Raw genomic sequence first — 20,041 nt, 5'->3', positions numbered from 1 at the left:
CTTGTTGGAACAATGACGGGTTCGGATGCTAATTGGGATGGCAATAGGTTCGGATTCGAGTCGTGTTAGACCCAAACGGCTCCTATAATACAGTAGTCGAACACACTTGCTTATGGTGGTCAAAAGAAGGGAATAGCATTCCGTCCAACTTTGAGATCCACAAATTCCATGAGATTGATGTGACCATCTGTCATTTGTTCTCTGTGAATTGGCAAACAATTTTATGAGATATAATTGCCCATTTTTAACCCTCTCTTCCTTTCTTTTTTTTGTAAATTATAATATGTCGGCAAATATAAACTTTTAATTTTTTTTCCTGTATCTAATTTTTCTTTAATTTTTTGGAATTTCATCAAGAAACATTATATATATATATATATATATATATATATATATATATATATATATATATATATATATATATATATATACAACTAATCAAGAAAAGACTTGATTATTTTTTATGGCATCCTAAATTTTAATTTATCTTCAACACTAATATTCACCTTTTTATTTATCTTCCTTTAATTAGGAATTATTACAAATAAAGCACCTTAAATTTGAGTAAATTAAATATGGATATATTTTTTAAAAAAATTATCTATTATAGCATTTTGGTATGTTACAATATTTTTTTGAACATCGCAACAAAAATACCATAAGGCTTACTTGAAAGCACCGTAAATGATTTAAATGTACTTATAAGCTCAATCAAACTAATTAGAAGTCTAAAATTATAATATTACGATGGTCTATGATCGATAACAATCAAAGAGGCACGATATAATCTCACTTACAATATTTTTCAATGACGTTTACAATATTTTTAGTAAATCAATAAAATATTATAAACGTTTTTAAAAAATAATAAAAATGATTCAAATGAAAACACTATAACAATTGAAAACTAATAAAAAAATGAGCAAAAAAATTGAGGGATATTTTAACCTATAGAAAAATGAGCAAAAAAATTTAATGAGAAAATTTTGAGGAATATTTTAGATACGTTTTCTTAAATTTAGAGGTATTGTTTGAGAAAATAAAATAAAATAAAATATGAGATATTCTTGAGAAACACTAAATATAAGTATCTTCTAGAAAAATAACCCTAAGAAGATATCCTAAAAGAAAAATTATTTTCTTATTCTAATAAAGTGCTCAAGATGAACTAAACATAGCCTAGAAAGATTTTGAGGCACAAAAAAAGGAAACAAATTGTTCCTTAGAACTTGATGATATTTTCCAAACTTTGAACATGAAATTGCTCAAAGTAGGGGACCCTTTTTCAATGAACTATTCCTTCACATGGTTCAACATATTTTGATATACAGATGTACCAATAAAGTGTTGCCCAACTGGAACTTTTCTACTGTGACTTTGACCCTCTTTTTAGGACATATTAATGTGGTTAGAATATTGTATGCATAGTTAACAGATCATGACATTTTCTCCAACTTTGAACTTGATAATTCATGCATCTCTTGATCAACTTGATGCTTAGATTGAGAATTGTTCTGATAGCTACATAAGACAAATACATATGCTGTTTTTCTTTGCTTTTTTTTTTTTGACATCAAGCACTTGATAGATGCAATAGTCATCCATCAATTAGGATGATAAAAAATAGCCACTATGTGCTATCTTTTTGACAGGCATCTGAATCTCTCAATCATTGAAGTTAGTGGATAATGTGAATGTTTACTTATATGATAAAACTACTATATATATATATATAACTGAAGACAACATGAAGCATTGATTTTTCAGAGAATGACTAATGCTGGTTTTATTGAAAGGTTACATAAAGGTTCAGTTGAAGACAAATTCTTTTATCATGGAGTAGATTTTAATGAATGGTAAAACCTCATATGATATCCGACTCTAAAGCAGCTTAAGAATAAAATTCTAATGTTAAAGAGTAATGATATCTCTAATACTTTCAGATTTCTATATTTATAAAAGTGAAACATTTATCGTCGTACAAACATTTATCTTTGTAATCTTAATATTTTATTTTCATAAATATAAGAATCATAATATAATTTTTAAAAATGTAAGGATCGAGATATTAAATATAATTTAATTATAGGATGTAATCTATAATTAACTCTATGTTGTATCTCAAACACCTCCAAATCAATTGGTATGGAATAATGCATGCAAAAAATAATACCTCAATATGTAATTGATTAATTCATGTATCAACATTGGTGAATGATTTATATGTTTAGTTTCTTATGAGTGGGATTATGATATGGCCAGTCATCTATCTTATTGGGCGTTGGAGCGGGCCCTACTATCGATTGCGGGGCCCTGTTCCCTGTTAAATGGATGGACTAAGACACCCAGATCGGCCTCTTGCGGCCCGGCCCAAATGATCTGTACCGGTCCAAGTGAACCGTCCACTATGTCGGTTTCAATCTCCGTATAAGGACCGACCACGTGGTCCGCAATATGGAGCTGCTGACCTCGTCGTCTTTGCCCTCGCGCTTGGCCGCTCGACGACTCCGCGAAGGAGCGCAAGGTATGCGATACCTCTTCCTCCTCTGGTTTCTAAACCCTATGCCTCCGTCGAGTTGGATTCCATTTTGTCTAGCTGGTTTTCCGTCATTATTCTTTGCTTCGTTTTTCTGATGCTGCCGCGATTCCTCCATCAAATTACTGCCTTTTCCCTCTCCGCTGCACGGGTTTGAATTCCGCGGTGGCATTCGAATAGTTGTCTCGGGTTTGAGACTCCTGCTGTGCTTCGGTTCTTAGGTATTCGTGATTTTAGGGGAGTTTAAGGTATGTGATCCCTCCTCTTCTTTCTCCTCCGCCAAGTTGGATTCCTTTGGTCGAGCTGGTTTTCCGTCTTTTTTCTTTGCTTCGTTTTTCTGGGGCTACGGGGATTCTTGCATCGAACTACTGCCCCCTTCTCTCTCCGCCGCTCAGCTTGAATTCCGCGGCGGTATTCCGATTGGTATATCGACTTTGAGACTCTTGGCGTGCTTTGGTTCTTTAGTTATTCTTGACTTTTTGGTTCGGACAAATTGGATTTTTCTTTTCTAAAAACTGAATTTGCGGTTTTGGTCATTCTCAAATGTGTTTGATCTTACAGACTTGATTTTGGTGCTATTATTTGTTTATTCATTTATGTTTTTTGTATCGAAGGAAAAGGCCTGAAACGTAGACAAATATTGGTGCTCTGTTTCTTTCTTTCTTAAGAGACGTCACATCAAGAGATACATATATTTCGTGTGGTTCATCTTAAGTTGTTTTCTATTCTTCAACATTTATTTTGTGGTTTTTGGTCTTTTTGCTCACAAGTTTTGTTGACTGGCTTCATCCATTAGCCTTGATGAATTGATAGTTTCTTTCACTTCCAATTTTCAGCATGACCTCTCTATCAATTGTTGCTGTGCGCACGCCAATCATTACTGATGATAGATATCTTGGTATGTCATATGTTCGCATTATCTTATAGTTCTATACTGCCATGTTGATTTGTTGACGAGAAAATAAAAATGCTTATTCTGCGCTTTGGATATCTCCAGATTATCTTGCTTTTTACTTCTATTGTTGGTTGTGCTTGATTTGGTATTTTGGGATAATTTACGTACAGTATTTTTTTTTTTGTAGCTGTAGTTGTTGCACTTTTTAACTAATAAAGAAATCTCTCGTTTGCTTTTGTACAAAATTTATGAATTACTTATTGTTTCGGAGCATTGGATAGACTAATGTATGAAGATATTTTTGTTGTAACATATATAATACACAAGCCAAGATTTGGTGGCTATATATTGTACTAGTCAAAGTTTTGTTTTAGTCAGGTGTTCATGTACTAGGAAAGGACCTTAACATCATTAATGGTGATCTTTAATATTCTACTGAACTTTCTTCCTCCAAAGAGGCAGTGGAGAATGCTATCATTTATTCTGCTGGTTTCTTGTTTCTGTTTTTGAGCATCGAATTTTATAATGTCTGATGTAACCAACTCTGTGGTTATGATATGTAGGGAAAACAAGGACTTGCCTGAGAACCCAGCTTGTGAAGCCTAATCTCTCATTACCCTGTATCAAGTGTCAACCATTTCAACGTAGACAATCTAAACTAGAAGCTGGGAGGCTGCTGTCTAGATCACTAATATGTGCTGCTAGCTTGGTACATTCTCCAAACTTTGTTCACGGGTTGTCATGCAGGCATATGTGCATGATAAACGTTCATCAACTTTTTGCCTGTCATATTGAAGAAAACACAACTCAGTATTTTTTTTTTCTTTTTTTGGTTTACTCTGCAACTGTTGTTCGTTTTGTCCACAAGGTCCATCCTTCATATAGGCTATTGTCTGGAGTCTATGTTTGAAACATGACCTTGATTTGCTGAAAGCTAATTCAGTAAGGAAAGAAGTCCTAGGTAATAGTTTCCTTGTCACATGATGCCAATTTGTTTCACAACAATGTAAAGAGAGTAAGGTTGCTCTCTCAGTCTGTAAGTGCAACTGCTATTAACTGGTTTTAAAACTCTTTTTGAAAAGAAAAGAAGCAGTCAATTGTCCTCATATTTCAGGTAGCACTGTTGTACTTTATGAAGTGTGGTTGCCAAGTTTTGTAGAGGTTGATATCTTTTTTTGGATTTTGAAGTCTATGAATTTTCTTAGGTCAAATTTATGTTCCACTACAGAGTGTTAATCTCGGGCCCAATAAACCAGATTTTGTGACAGAGCCACGTCAAGCTCTGATATAGATCAATTTTAAATTTAGCTTGGATCTTAGCCTACTGATGCATTTCTGGTTTAGATTTCTCAGTCTTATGACATAATTCGAGGGATAAGGATAACGGTAGTTGTATCAATGCTATGGGACAAAAGGCCAGGTTAAGATAATCACATAGTTGTTTAGATGATATGAATATAAAGACATTTTTTGTTTCTTGTAATTGGCAGGGGTTGCAAGATGGTTGTATAAGTCTTTATTTTCACTGAAGTGTTGGATCTCTTTATCTAGGCTTTATCTGAATGTCCAAAACTATGACCATTAGAAGGAATACTTGAGTTGATTTTATCTAATCTTTCTGTATTATCATGGTTCATTTTTGTTCTTGGCATCTAGCGGTTTACCAGAAGTAGCTCTGGATGTTTTCTTCCCTTTTCCAGCTCTTCTTAGCTGTATAGTATGGGCCCTCATAAATGTTAATGGTGGTTGGTCTTTTGCACAAGTTTCATCTTTGGAATGCTGCATTATCACCATGCAGTTGTATGCATCACATCAAAGATTTTGGTTCCTACAAAAATACTTGATTTATATTTACAGCCAGAGAACACATTCTCCAATCAAACATCTAAGTTCTTCAATCCATTATAGAACACTCGAATGGCTATTCTCTGAGAATTGAATACATTCTCCAATCCGACATTTTCTCATCACCAGTTGGGGACAATTCCATGTTGTTATGGTTGTACTCCAGCTGATAGCTGCCAATTTGCTTGCTATTATCTTTGATTACAGGGATTAACATATTGTGCAGAGTGCATGATGATCCCCAACGCAGGACTATTTTATTAATCTTTGCACCCTAATCTGTCGCTACTTAACCTATTGCTGGCGATATCTGGCCCTTTCCGTTCCATCTTTTTGAACATAGTTTTATTTCTAAATGTCAACTGCCAACAAGAAAAAAACAACTTTTTTGTTTTAGAACCTATTTATAACTCATACCTGTTAATTCAGTTGGTCTTATTCATTGTGCTTCTCTTTGGTAGCAAATGGTTTTCAGACAATAAGCTTTCCCATGAATTCAAATATTGACCATGTAGAAAACTGGAATATTTATCAGTCTCTCTGTTCTTAGTTATCTTACAGCTTTTGATTGCACTGTGTATATGCTGCAGAACGCAAGATGTGCAGCAGAGCAGACACAGACGGTCACACGCCAATCATCGACGATAACTATTGCTCCCATCCAAGGTAATCAACATAAATATGTATTCCCAAGTTGTTTCAATCATTTTAGCACTAGGGAAGGACTTGACTTTTGTTTATATTTTTGTTGATAACAATTATTGGATGCTTCCATGTGGATTTCAGGGAAGGAAAAGTCACCGGAGCTTGACGATGGGGGTACAGGATTTCCACCTCGTAATGACGATGGCGGTGGAGGTGGAGGTGGCGGTGGATGGCACCACTGGTCGGGTGGTTTCTTCTTTTTTGGTCTTCTTGCATTTCTTGGCCTCCTCAAGGATCAAGAAAGTGAGGGACCTTACAGGGATAGGAGAAGAAGATGACTGATCCACCCTCATTGTTGTTATTTGTATGATAAATGATATCATATGGGTTTGCCTTCCGCTTATGAATAAAACAAATTGGCTTGCTATCTGTAAGATATGCAGAGGCAGAAATGCGATTGGATATACAGAAATTAAAGTAGTTAAAATTCATATTTCAATCTGTCACTGCACCCCTTCTCTAATGAGATGATTTGTGCTTCATAATTCCATTCTTTTTTGTTGATGGATAGACTGTAGAGATAGTAAAAGTGCATGGATGGTCATAATTCCGTTTATTTAAAGATGGAAGGGCAGACCAGTCTTTCAATATATCAATTCATGCTAAGATCCAAGAGGACAGAAGTGTTCCTTTTTCTTTCTGGTGTTCCATATATGCTAAAGCTTGAATTCAGGGTGTGAAAAGAAGTCATCTCATCTTAAGAACAAGCGGTATACCTTGGAGATTGAAGGTAGAGCAGCTATATTAGAGCTAATTATATATGTAGGATTTTTATTTTTATATTTTTTTAAAAAAATTATATTAGGATCTCTATATTCATAAAATATTTAATTTTTTTTTCTCGTATCATTGATTTTGTTGATGAAAATATCAGACGTGTTGTCACGTTCGAAAAATGATACTAAAACAATGGTAAAAAAATAATTTCATAGTACTAAAACAAGGATAAAAAAATAATTTTAAAGTATTATATTTTATCGATATTAATTTTTTTCCTTTTATAATTTTTATGAAAACACATTCCTTTTTCGGTTTTATCCTCTCCTTCGATTTTATTTAACAAATTTTTTCTCTCTTTCTTGATTTTTAACTTTATAAAATTATTTTTTAATATTATTTTTTACTCATGATAATCTGTGTGATATTTTGGATAATAAAATTAATGACATGAGGAACAATAAAATTAAATATTTTATTTTTATAAATATAAAGATTAAAAATATAGAGATTAAAATATAAAAAATAACTAATTATATGATATAATTTAGAATAGATTCACTCGCTTTTGATGCTATATCGTAGGACAGTGGAAAACCAGAATGGATGAGGACTACTTGGAATCCTTCCTCACTATCCAACAGCTAGAGAGCCACTTTTTTCTTTTCTGGGTGTCGTCACCAACCTTTTCACCAGCATCAGGTCTCCATCATGCTCATGAGGGCCCATTCTACCCTGCATCTGTCATAGCGTGGGAGCACAAGCTCCCTAGGTTTCTGCCCCTCTCTGCAGGGGAAGCAGAAAGCTGTGTGCTTCCATTATTTGCCGACTTTTAATGCTCACTACATTGGCAAGCATGACAATGTGGCCGAGTGCGTCCTCCGGGAAGTGAGGTGGTGTGGAAGAACAGTAAAAGTTCTGCCTTGGCAATGCAATGAAACAACGGGGAGAAACTGCAACCGCAAGGACGGAGGTAGTGTGATCCAACTGCAAGGACTAAGCAGGCAGCAGAAACTGCAACATCACCGCACAGTAGCCATTCATCTCCTACCCTGTCCTCATCCTCACTCTCTCCTGTTTCGACCAGCCAAAGAACGGATTTAAGAGAATTCCCCACCCTCGAATGGAGTCCATGTGATCTCTACTCTCCACCAGTCTTTGTTCACGGTGGCCCATCTAGGCCTGGAGTCATGTGATGGAAAGGAGGCAAGGTGAGAGAAGTAGAAACCGGGAGAAGAAGGGAGAAGTCAAGAAGGGCAAGTGTTTCAGGATATGCATCACCCAGCCAAGCTTTTTCTCTCTCTTCCTCTCTCTTCCCTTCCGAGCCTCAGACAAAACCAACCCCCCCAAACTTGCCAAAATTGCCGCAACCCATATCCCATTCAATTTATGTGGGCGTATTGGTCATCATCAGACCTCGGAGAACAGGGGAAGGAACCTTTCCCTGCTTTTATTGCTCTACAATGTCATCTCTTCCTTTCATTCTAGCCGTTGCTCTCTCGTTCCCTTCCCTTCTCCTTCCTAAAGATCGGATTTTGAGACGATGGTGACGAAGAAAGGGAAGAGCTTTGCAGTGGGATTCTTCCCATCTTGCTCTCTATCGCCGGTCGGTGAAGAGGACAAGGCGCGCTTTAGGTACCAGAGCCTTCTTCTAGATTATGAAGAGTTGAGAAAGGTGAGATCTTTGGGCTTCTTTACCTCTTTGTCTTCAGCTTTTCCTTGAATTAGTGGGGCTTTTTTTTTTTGGGTTGCAAATTTAGTTTGTTTATGAGTATTTTTTCTCATAATGAAATAATCTTTTTTTCTCCTCCATTCTTAGATTGTGAGATCTGAAAGTAATCTTGTTGCAGAAATAATTTCTTGTCATGCTCTTTTAGACGGATCTACACTTTATTGGTTTTCTTTACCTTTTTCTTCCTTTTATGGATTGAGTTAATCTTAAGTTCTCTTCTAGTTTTCCTGCCTGTTGGATTTGTAATCTGGTGCTTCAAATTTTCCTTTTGTCTGAATGATTAGAAAGCACTCTTCTCTAAGTTTTAATCTAATGTTTGGAGAAGTCAATGTAACATGGGATGTCATTCAGTAGTATGAGCTTTCTCAATCTATTGCTGCATCATGAACAACATTTACAAGATTTTGTTTTGGATTCTATTTCATCAGGAAACTGAATCAAAGAAGCAGCAGTTGCACAAGGCCAATATGAGGAAGCTAAAGCTTCGTGCCGAAGTCGAGTACTACATCTTTCCTTTATTCCATTGAATTCATTATTTCTCTTGATTTCTGGCTGACACATTTAGAATTGATTTAAAAGGTCAGAGTTCATAACCCTGTATTTTTGGATGGTCTACAACCAAATAAACATTCTTGTTGATGGTGGATCATGTAGATTCTTGCAGATGAAGTATTCTTGCCTATTGAAGAATCCTTCAGGAAGAACACAATATAGACTCAAAAAGAAGAGACCACAGATTAGGCCATTCGAATCGCTTCGCAATAGTTGTTCGAGTACCGTAATCGAGTGTCAAGCTCGTCTTTCAACCGTAAGAGAAGATGATCTTCCTAGGACTTCAACAATTATAGACTTGAACCAGGTCTGCTTACAGTAGAAACAAATACAATAACTGGAATTGCTTGCATTCGAATCTAAGCAGCACTCTTGGATTCATAATTGGGTTTTCTGTTGGCAGGAAGCCGAGGACATGGAGGAGTTTCAGGTCACTTGGGAGCCCTTAAAAGCAGATACATTGAAGAGTTGTTCCATGAATGGAGATGTGGTGGCTAATGATCTGAAGCTTCCGATTTGCTGAGACATGGGAATCAGACCAGCCACACTGAATAGAGGAAAATTACATGGCACAATCAAGTAGCTCAAGGATTTAGGCTCTCCTCACTTGTATAGTGTGTCTGAAATGGATCATCCTACTGTCTTTTCTCAAAGGGAAAAGAAGGCAACTCATCTAATTTCACTTCCTACGTCGATAATGTAACTCTTAGCAATGGTGTTTGTCACTTTGAGAACAATATGTATCAATTTCCTCTTTTTCGAGAACGATACTTTTACCGATACAATAATTTTCTCGAGTTTTACGGTGTGTTGCAATCTGAGATAGATGCTATGTTGCTTGATAACAGAACATGATGAATCAATGCATTTGAACTTGTATAATCCCACTGGCACAGATGAACACCTCTCTGTGAAGCCAAAAAAGCTTCAGCTACTGTGAACCATATGAAATAACTTCAACCAGCCTTCTCTGAGGCTGGTGCACAAGAAGAGTTGATGTGTACATGTTCTTTAGATCTCCTCTTGCTCATTCTTTCCTACTTTCCACCTTGGTTATCTGTTCCAAGTCCATGCTGTCCTGATCACTAGTGACAAGAACTTCTTCTCATGATGCAGTAGTGCAGTGTGCAATGAATAATGCTTCAGCTTGTGTCAACAGTCTCTCTCTCTCTTTCTCTCTGGTGTAGCATGGACTGGTTGGATTCTTCAACTGCAGTATACCATGGTCATGTTTGCTGCATTTAAATAGAGCATCTTTGCTATCAACCACATGTTCTTGATGTCTCTCATTCTAATTGCAATGACATCTGAAACCTCAAGCAGTTCTACCCCAACAAGACTGATCCTGAGAAATAATTTTGACAAGCATTTTGTTGAAATGTTATTATCCTAATTTGGAGAGGTACAATACACACAATCTTATCCTTATAAATTTGAAGATTTTTATATTTATTTTATTTTATTTTATAGATGTTGATGTATATATTTGTGTGTGGAGGATCATAATTTTGAGGGATGTATATATGCATATAATTATAAGAGTAAATACACTATTTTCATACTTTCCAGGGATAGATATGTAAAAGCACTCTCCCTCCTTTAAAGTCACGTGAGCAGCAGGTGCTATGAAGTGTCGCAAGATTCCCCCCACAGTGGCATTCATCGAGTATTCTGCTCGAAGTGCAAGGTTAGTTTCGTCCACTCACAATCCATCATTTAAAAGAGAAACTTGTGGCAACGTACCTCGTTGCGGATAAGGTGTTGATGGTAACGGGGCCCGTTTAGTATCAGCGGTGAACAGACGGGTACATTGGAAAGGAGTAAATCACAATCTGAGACTCAAAATACGACGATCTAATTACGAAACTACCCGTCGACGGCCGGACCGGCTCCTTTCCCTCCCTCCGTCGCTCCCTCCCTCTTACGCTACCTCGAGAGCGAAGTGGACGACTTCGCGAAGACCTACCTCCATCTCTCCTCTCGTCTTCCACATGCGGAGGTGCCGATCGGGTTGACAGCGTGTTCGTAGCACTTACGATAGCGAGAGGAGGTGATTCGGTGAGGCATGCAGACGGATCGGACGGACAACAGCTTGAGGCCCAGCAGCAGCGGCGGGACCCGAGGCAGCGGAAGCCTCCCCCCCGGGTTCGATACGGCCGCCTCCAATCTTCCCGTCCTCGGCCCACGTGGCGATGCCGGCGCCCCCCTCCCGCTCAAGGTCGTTGGGAAATTAAACTCCATTGATGTGTGGCTTCTTTGGGCCGACTGAAGCTTGCGTCTTTGAATCGCCTGATCTGATGTTCGATATCGGTTTTCGTTTTCTCGATTGGTTGGTAGATTGATGCCTCCGTTGTCGTTCGATCTGTTCTCTTTTACGTGTGCTGGAGGGAGTTTGATGGAAAAGGTGAGGTTGTGGTGAAACCTCATTCCCAGGTAGGTCAGAATCGTGCTTCCCATGGGTTAGACGGTGGAAGCAAGCTTCAGGATTCTGAAAGGGTTCCAGATTATATCTTCTGTGCTACTGAATAGTTTGGCCATTTCTAATTGGTATCCTCACAATTAGAGTGGATGAATAGTTTTTTATTGTCATAGAGTTTGACTTGTCTGTTTCGATCGATCAGTTGATTTCTGTGTCCGCTTTTGCTTGCTGTGACTGGTAGCTCATATACTTCATGTTCCTGGTAATTAAACATTGTAACATGCTTATGGAAAGATTCCAGCGTCAGTCTGTCAAGTTACTGAGATTCGCTGTCTTCTTTTTAGCTTCTGGAGTTTATATGATTCTTTTATGTCATATACATTTGGCTAACACGGCATGCTATTTTGTCAATTTGTTCAAGTGATTATAAAGGTTGTTTTTTGGGAGATCTCTTGTTGCTTTATTTATTGCCTTATGGACAACTGTTAGTGTGATTTTAAGGAGTATTATACAGCATTATGTAACTATTTTACCAGACTGGAGACTTCAGATTCGAAAGTCATGAACGCGTTCATTACACTAGCGATCAACTTCTAAAACTTCATGAGATACATCAGAATATTCATTTCATGGAACCAATTTATTTCGTCACATTATGATCTCTTATTGTTGCTATTAAACATGGTGAAACTGGTTACAATTTTTGTCAGTATGTTCGTCTCTGACAAGGTTAGTTGAATCTTGATTGCATATAGATTATTTTTTGCTAGTTGAGAGAAGCAGTTCATTGCTGAACTAGTATGATTCTAGTGGGATTGTTACAGCATAGTTTATCACTCTTTAATGAGAATCAAGCCAACTCATTGTTTTGTCAAACTTCTTTTTCAAATATCTTGTATTGTTTGATTTCAGATTCATTTTTTCTCCCAATGTAAAACTGGAGTTCTCCAACATATATATTTTTTGTTCCTTTTATTAAAATGCTTTTTTACTTAGTAAATTATCTTTTCGCTTGCCTTTGGAACATGTGATTATTTTAAAGGGATTTAAATAGGAGATTTGTCATCGTTATGGAATACAGATACTTAAAAGCTAATCAGGGGTTAATAAATTGGTAGATATGCTTGTTTGATCAGTCACATCTTTGCAATTAGATCTCTATAACTGTTTGTCTATTTTTTTCCATTTGGCAGGCTATGCAGAACTCAGGAGACATTCTAAAACTCAAACAGGAGATTGAGCCAGAATTGTTTCTGGATGATGAAAGTTGGGGCCTTGGTGATGCTAATGTATGATCTCCTACGTCTACATGTCAAAGTGCATTACTAAGCGTCGGAGTCAACCTAATTTCAAAATCAAATGGTTGTGACTACCACACCAGAATCACAAGATCCATCATGAGTGATGTGGAATTCTAGGCTTTCTTTCATAATTAAGGCATGTTACCCATCTGATGGATAAATGTTCACTTGATGCATATTAGGCCCCATCTTTATCCATGTACCATGAGTGACTGATTCCCCATTATCATAATTTTCTTGGCCATGTTGGAAAGTATGGGAGCTTTGCCCCTCAAAATGTTTCTCTTTGGGGAAGGGTTGTGACTTGCAAATAATTCTTACCGTAGCTAACGTCCAACATGGAACTAATTGTGGCTATCACATTTGGTCTTCCATTTATTTCTAAATATTACACAATCCGAGATTGTGTAGGAGAAAGGACAAACTTCTTTATTTTCGTGATCAAGTTGTGTAGTTTTCATTTGTCTATCCTCATAAATCGATTAATATTTTTGGAAATGTCATCTAAAAACTTGTTTGTGCTCACTAGTCGGCAAGTCAAGCACAAGGTCATTATTTTGGATCAGGCAGTCGTGATTGGCATGACCGTTCAGGACAATCTACTTTATTTGGAGATGTGAAGTCTTGGTATACAATTTATGGGAATAAAGAATCAAGTCAGCTGAACTCAGGACATGAAAAAATACAGCAATTAAGTAAGCGGGGCTCACAGTTTCCTTCAAGCTATCAAGTTTCTTCAACTCAGGTGGTCTTATACTCTTATATTAGTTGGACTGGAGGAATGATTCTTCTGCTTTTGTGTTTTTGGAGCTATTTGTTCTGCCTATTTTCTTTTCATGTTAACTTGTGTTTTGTTGGTCTTGTCACTATCGTGGTGATTTATGGCCTTTCTTGTTGTTCATGTATGATACTTATCATTCCCTTTTGCATCTAAAATCATGGTGCCTGGGTGTTCCTTCTTTAAGTGACCTTTCTTGATTGTATATAAAGTTCTGTAAGTGAACTTTCAAACATAGTTTTATGTTCCCTTTGTTAGCAACACTGTTTTGCTAAGTTTTTCTTTTATCATTTTGTGAATTTGTTGCTACATGATGAAGAGTTCATTGCTCCTTAGAGAAATGTGTTTATTTAATTTGTGATTTTCTTTCCTTTTATGACTGGTCTCATAGTGTGTCTTTTGTTTTTGCCCATCCCATATATTTTCTTTTGTAATAGGAGGTTGGCTCCCTGCAAATTGATCATAACCCTTTGTTGATATGATCATATGACATAGCTATATTACTCTAACCAATGTCGTTCATCCTTCTTTCCTCTTACATCATCTTTTATATTTTCCGTAAGTTTTACCTTTTCTTTCTGGTGTCAAACCTTTTCATGTCCTCTAGATCTTTGGCAATTATTTTGTTCATTTAGTTTTTGTTTACAAACTCTAAATTTTGCTTCTTGTCAGTACATTATATGGGCTGCAGATCTCCTATATATTTTTCTATGTATGCATAACTACATATGTGTACAGTTAAGTTGATCCTGCCACTTTCCTGATCTAATTTTGCATCTTTTATAACATCTTGGTTCAAACATTCATATTCTTAAGATGTACAACACACATTCTTGTTCTATGCTAAAAAAGGTTGTCTCTTTGTACATAATGAGTTGACTGTTGACACTTCTCATCAGGATGGCACTTTGTAAGCATCGCCATTTCATTCATCCTGCTATAGTTCTCTTTGTTTGTTTCGCTTTGTGATTATATCTCATTTTGTACTTTTTACGCTAATCTTCCATGATATTTATTTTACCTATTGTGTCAACTTTAGTTGACTTCAACATCGACATTCTTGCTAGTATTGCTCGTGCACATTGGCAGCAAGTATGGAAGTCATTGCTTGGATTATTTATTAAAGGGCATTATTCTTTCAGATGTAAAACTTAATTTTAGTGTAAATTTTAGGCTGGTGTGCATCATGATATTTTGAACTGAAGTTTCAAATCTCAACTGTTCAATTCTTGGCCTTGCCAGTCAGTATCAGACTCATTTTTGCAGTCTAATCAAGTAGGTATTATAACATATAGCTGGTTACCAATACAATATATTTATATTTATTTTTTATTATATTACTTGACAATACCAGGCAACATCGGTCGATATACTATACGATATCTGGTTTCATACTAGTTGACTAGGTTATTGAAACCAGAATTGGATTGAGAGCTAAATCCTTGCTTTGAACGGTCCATTTGTAAGACGTTCTGTAGTCCTTCCTTTTTTTGACCAATTAATTGTTCCAAATGTGTAATTTATGTTTTTTTGATGCATATTCTTGAAATAGTTCTATGTCTCAGCTTCACTGGGCTTGTTGACAATTTTCTGCAATACGATATATTTTACTTGATCATGCAGGGTAGTTTTGGGCCATGAGACTGAAGAAAGGAACTTTGCCTCAGTTCATATATCTCCGTGTGCCAAGAATTTTCCTGTATTATTACCTTGTGTACTTAAATGGTCATACCATTTTGGTCACCTTCTAGAATGCTTGTGGACATTTATCCGTTTTATCTCGACTTATTGTTTTCTTGATGTGCCTAAACTCACTATTTGTACGTTTTTTTTGTGCATTTAGATCTTCTTTCTTGTTCGTGTTTTGACATGTGTTGGCTCCAATCGCAATATTGTAGGTAGGAACTGCCCCTGCTCTACATAAGGCTGAAGTGGCATGTAGTCCTTCCTTTTTTTGACCAATTAATTGTTCCAAATGTGTAATTTATGTTTTTTCGATGCATATTCTTGAAATAGTTCTATGTCTCAGCTTCACTGGGTTTGTTGACAATTTTCTGCAATACGATATATTTTACTTGATCATGCAGGGTAGTTTTGGGCCATGAGACTGAAGAAAGGAACTTTGCCTCAGTTCATATATCTCCGTGTGCCAAGAATTTTCCTGTATTATTACCTTGTGTACTTAAATGGTCATACCATTTTGGTCACCTTCTAGAATGCTTGTGGACATTTATCCGTTTTATCTCGACTTATTGTTTTCTTGATGTGCCTAAACTCACTATTTGTACGTTTTTTTTGTGCATTTAGATCTTCTTTCTTGTTCGTGTTTTGACATGTGTTGGCTCCAATCGCAATATTGTAGGTAGGAACTGCCCCTGCTCTACATAAGGCTGAAGTGGCATGGTCTGCACGAAGAGGCAATCTTAGACAAAAAGAGTGGGTGCTGAAAACAGTAAAATGGTAATGAAACTAAATTTAGTCCAGCAGAAGATGCTGATGATTTTCATACTTAATTTTGTTCTAGCTATGGGGGTGCCTTTGTATGTGCATAAGTCATCCTCCATGGATTAATATGGATTGGGCTGTGGTTCTGGTTCATATTATGTTTCTGCTTCTTGAATTCATAGACTTCACTTGCAGTCAACATAAGGTGTATTAGTTAGATTTTCCAGAGGAGTTTTCAGGTTTTCGTGATGGTTTTCATTGCAGTATATTGAACAAGCTGACACCAGAAAAGTATGATGTTCTCAAGGGCCAAATAATTAATGCTGGAATTACTACACCCGATATTCTTAAGGCTATGATCTCTCCCTAAATTTATACGATATCATCATTGAGAAGTTCAACTCTAAATTATTAAACTTTTATTTGGAAATTTCTTATGCTGCAGGATGTCACTACTCTCATTTTTGATAAAGCTGTCTTTGAGCCAACATTTTGTCCTATGTATGCTCAACTGTGTTCCGATCTCAATGAAAAACTTCCTGTATTCCCCCCTGAAGAAGAAGGTGGGAGGGAGATTACTTTCAAGCGCATACTCTTAAATAATTGCCAGGAGGCATTTGAAGGTGCTGAGAAACTGAGGGATGAAATCCGAAAGCCGAATGGACCAGACCATGAAATGGAACATAGAGATAAAGAGAGAATAGTGAAGCTCCGAACTCTTGGTAACCTTCGCCTGATTGGTGAGCTTTTGAAGCAAAAAATGGTGCCAGAGAAAATAGTTCATCATATTGTTCAGGTGACTGTTGTTTATGTTAATCCTTGTTCTTCTATATCTTTAATGAGTGTCCTCTTTCAAGGACTTCCTGATATATTTACTGTCTGCAGGAGCTTCTTGGGCATGATGGAAAATCATGTGCAGCTGAGGAAAATGTTGAGGCAATCTGCCAGTTATTGAAGACCATAGGGAAGCAGTTAGATGAGAGCCCCAAGTCTCATAGGTTTAATGATGTTTATTTTAACCGGCTGAAGGAGCTAAGTATTGATCCTCAATTTCCACCACCTCTGAGATTTATGGTTCATGATATGCTTGACCTACGTACAAACAACTGGGTCCCTCATCATGAAGAGGTAAACTTTGTGCTAGTTCAACACTTCAACTCAAACATTTCATTTTATCCCTTTTGGAACAAAATCTAAGTTTATTGGTGACCATGTCATTGGGAATTTGGGATGACTGTTTCTTAAGAGACTCACAATGTTTGATGTGATTTTCTTGTCAATTGATGCATTATTTGCGCTGAACATGCTATATGTGCTTCATATATATATTTATGCATATATAGTATTGTTTAGAGACAAGTTGATCCCTGCCACTTTCTTGGCCTAATTTTACAGCTTCTGTAAGACAATTTGGTTCAAGCATATCTTCAGATATTTGACACACATTATTGTTAGCTACTAACTTCGAACCTAGATAAAAATGGTTCTTTTTTGTACTTATAACTTCACTACTGACAGTTCTCAGGGTAATACTTTGTAAGGCATCTTAATTTCATCCATCCTGAAACAGTTCTCTTTTATTTGTTTACAGATATAATTCCAACTCATTTTCTACTATTTATACCAATCTTGCATTAGATATATCTCACCCATTGTTGACTTCAATATCTGACATTCTAGCTAGCTTTACTACTGCACATTCACTGCAAGTATTCAAGTCATTACATGGATTATATACTGAAGGGCCTCTAGTTTGATGTAATCGTTGAATGAGTCCACTGAAGGCAAATTTATATTTTAGTGTTTAAATTGAAATTTAGATTTTGGTTCATGATACTTTGAACCAAGGTTGCAAATCTCATACTGATTCAACTAAGTGCCAGTATTGGAACATGAGCTTGATACCAAGGGAATACTTTTTTTTTTGTTATTATTATTTTATCCAATGATACTAGGTGATATAGGCCGGTGTACCATCTGGTATACTGGTACCATACTCATTTGGTACGTTACCAAACCAGAACCATACCAAGAGAAATCCTTGCTTTGAACATTTCATTTGTTAGATGCTTTGTAGTCCTTCCTTTTTTTTTTATCATTAACTTGTTCCAAATATGTAATTTATGTTGTTTTCAGGCATATTCTTGAAATAGGTCTATGTCTCAGCTTGATCGTGTTTGTCGACAATTTTCTGCAATAGTATGTTTTTACCTAACCATGTAAGGAATTTTTACCCATGTGACTGAAAAGAGGAACTCAGCCTCAGTTCATATATCTCATGTGCTGGATTTTTCCATTATTATTACCTTATATACTTGAATGGTTGTACCATCTTGGCCTCCTTTTTGATTGCTTGTGGGACATTTATCCTGGATTTACTTGTTGGCTTTGTATGTCTGGACTCATTAGTTGTACCCTTTTTTTTGTGTATTTCGGTCTTCTTTCTTGTTTGTGTTTTGACATTGGTCATCTCCAATTGCAATATAACAGGTAGGACTTGCTCTACACAAGGCTGAAGTGCCGTGGTCTGCTCGAAGAGGCAATCCTAGTGAAAAAGAGCAGGTACTGAAGACACTAGAAGAGTAGTTAAACTAATTCTTAATTTTGTCTAGCGGAAGATGCTGTTGTTTTTCATAGTTACTTTATTTCTAGCCATGGAGGTGACTTTGTATTTGCATTACAGAAGTCATCCTTTGTGGAGTAATCTGGATGGGCATGTGATCCTGGTTTAAATTTAATTTTGAAGTGCTGCTCCTTGAAATTCATAGACTTGCAATCTGCATAAGGTGCGTGAATGGGAATACATCCTTGTCAATACTACTGATTAGATAGTGTTCAAAAAATTACCTGTATTAATATTACTTCCTTTGTCGAAAATGTTTTGGTTTTGTAAAGTGTTGAAGGAATGAGTGTAACTACAACTTTTAGCAATGATGTCTGTGTTACTTGAAATTGCAAATTTTGCCTTTTGAGAATGATATTTATTGGTTTATTTCCTTTTCAAAAGGTATCGATTTGATGTTTTCTTAAGTTATATGGTGTGTTTCCTTTTGAGAATGGGGTGTGATTCTGGTTTAGACTTAATTTTGAAGTGCTGACTTGCAATCTGCATAAGGTGTGTTACTTGGATTGCATCCTTGTCAATACTACAGATTAGATTGTGCTCAAAATTGATTGTATTAATGTTACTTTCTCTATCGAAAATGTTTTCATTTTGTAAAGTGTTAAGAGGGACGAGTGATCAACATATTAGCAATGATGTCTGTGCTACTTAAAGATGCAAATTTGAGAATGATATTTATTGGGTTTTTTTTCCTTTTCAAAAGGTACTGATTTCTTATTTTCTTAGGTTTTATGTTGTGTTTCCTTGGGATGTGATTCTGGTTTAGACTTAATTTTTAAGTGCTGCTTCTTGAAACTCATAGACTTGCAATCTGCATAATGTGTGTTAATTGGATTACATCCTTTTCAATACTACACAAGATATTGTGCTCAAATTAAATGTATCAATGTTCCTTTCTCTGTCAAAAATGTTTTCGTCAAGTGTTTAGAGGGATATGTATGCTATAACTTTTAGCAATGATGTTTGGGTTACTTGAAGATGCAAATGTTGCCTTTTGAGAATGATATGTATCAGTTCCTTCTTTTACAAGAATGACACAATCATCGACACGATTCTCTCAAGTTTTATGGTGTGTTGCAATCTGAGATTGATGTTATGTTGTTCGATGATAGAACATCATGAACCAATAAACTTCAGCAACTGTAAATCATATGCAATTAACATCGACCAGCCCTCTCCGAGGATGGTGCAGAAGAACATTAAACCTTGAAAGGCTTCAAGAAGCCTGATGCAGTTTATATGTACATATAATTTAGATCTCTGCATGCTGATGATATCTTCCAAGTCTTCTCATGATGCAGTGTGCCATGAAGAATGCTTCAGCTTGAGTCAACAGGCTCTCTCTCTGGTAGTCCATGTACTGGTTGGCTTCTTCAACTGCAATATACCATTGTCATGTTTGCTGCATTTGCATAGAACATCTTTGCTATCAACTACATGTTCTTGATGTCTCTCATTCTAATGCCAAGGCCAGAATGACATCTGAAACCTTC

At 36.4% G+C, this 20,041-nt stretch overlaps 3 protein-coding genes across 5 annotated transcripts; all 3 read left to right on the top strand.

Moving 5' to 3' along the window:
- Positions 1-2,458: 2,458 nt before the first annotated feature.
- LOC103980004 (protein YELLOW LEAF 1, choloroplastic) lies at positions 2,459-6,420 on the top strand. Its single transcript, XM_009396288.3, has 5 exons — positions 2,459-2,524; positions 3,373-3,434; positions 3,995-4,140; positions 5,867-5,942; positions 6,063-6,420. The coding sequence occupies exons 2-5, from the start codon at positions 3,374-3,376 to the stop codon at positions 6,257-6,259; spliced, it is 480 nt and encodes a 159-aa protein (XP_009394563.2). The 5' UTR covers positions 2,459-2,524; position 3,373; the 3' UTR covers positions 6,260-6,420.
- A 1,047-nt stretch (positions 6,421-7,467) lies between these two features.
- Positions 7,468-9,790, top strand: LOC135606601 (uncharacterized). Its single transcript, XM_065097644.1, has 4 exons — positions 7,468-8,373; positions 8,859-8,929; positions 9,085-9,289; positions 9,386-9,790. Exons 1-4 carry the CDS (start codon positions 8,242-8,244, stop codon positions 9,503-9,505), a joined length of 528 nt encoding a protein of 175 aa, XP_064953716.1. The 5' UTR covers positions 7,468-8,241; the 3' UTR covers positions 9,506-9,790.
- Positions 9,791-10,843: 1,053 nt separating this feature from the next.
- On the top strand, positions 10,844-19,995 carry LOC103980006 (eukaryotic translation initiation factor-like). Of its 3 annotated transcripts, XR_010485507.1 has the most exons (10): positions 10,844-11,200; positions 12,595-12,690; positions 13,232-13,447; positions 15,843-15,940; positions 16,190-16,277; positions 16,371-16,721; positions 16,811-17,053; positions 18,416-18,487; positions 18,609-18,711; positions 19,850-19,995. XR_010485507.1 is itself a non-coding variant. In XM_065101190.1 (9 exons), exons 1-9 carry the CDS (start codon positions 11,048-11,050, stop codon positions 18,627-18,629), a joined length of 1,338 nt encoding a protein of 445 aa, XP_064957262.1. In that variant the 5' UTR covers positions 10,845-11,047; the 3' UTR covers positions 18,630-18,903. The 3 variants fall into 3 exon arrangements, 2 of the variants coding, with proteins under 2 accessions (XP_064957262.1, XP_064957263.1); XM_065101190.1 differs by lacking the exon at positions 19,850-19,995 and having other exon boundaries at positions 10,845-11,200; positions 18,609-18,903; XM_065101191.1 differs by lacking the exons at positions 10,844-11,200; positions 19,850-19,995 and adding an exon at positions 11,220-11,529 and having other exon boundaries at positions 18,609-18,903.
- The last annotated feature ends 46 nt before the right edge of the window (positions 19,996-20,041 follow it).

This window comes from Musa acuminata, chromosome BXJ2-3 (assembly GCF_036884655.1).
Source record: "Musa acuminata AAA Group cultivar baxijiao chromosome BXJ2-3, Cavendish_Baxijiao_AAA, whole genome shotgun sequence".
Classification (NCBI taxonomy): Eukaryota; Viridiplantae; Streptophyta; class Magnoliopsida; order Zingiberales; family Musaceae; genus Musa; species Musa acuminata.
Note: the sequence above shows the minus strand (reverse complement) of the source record. Positions and strands in the feature narration are given on the sequence as shown.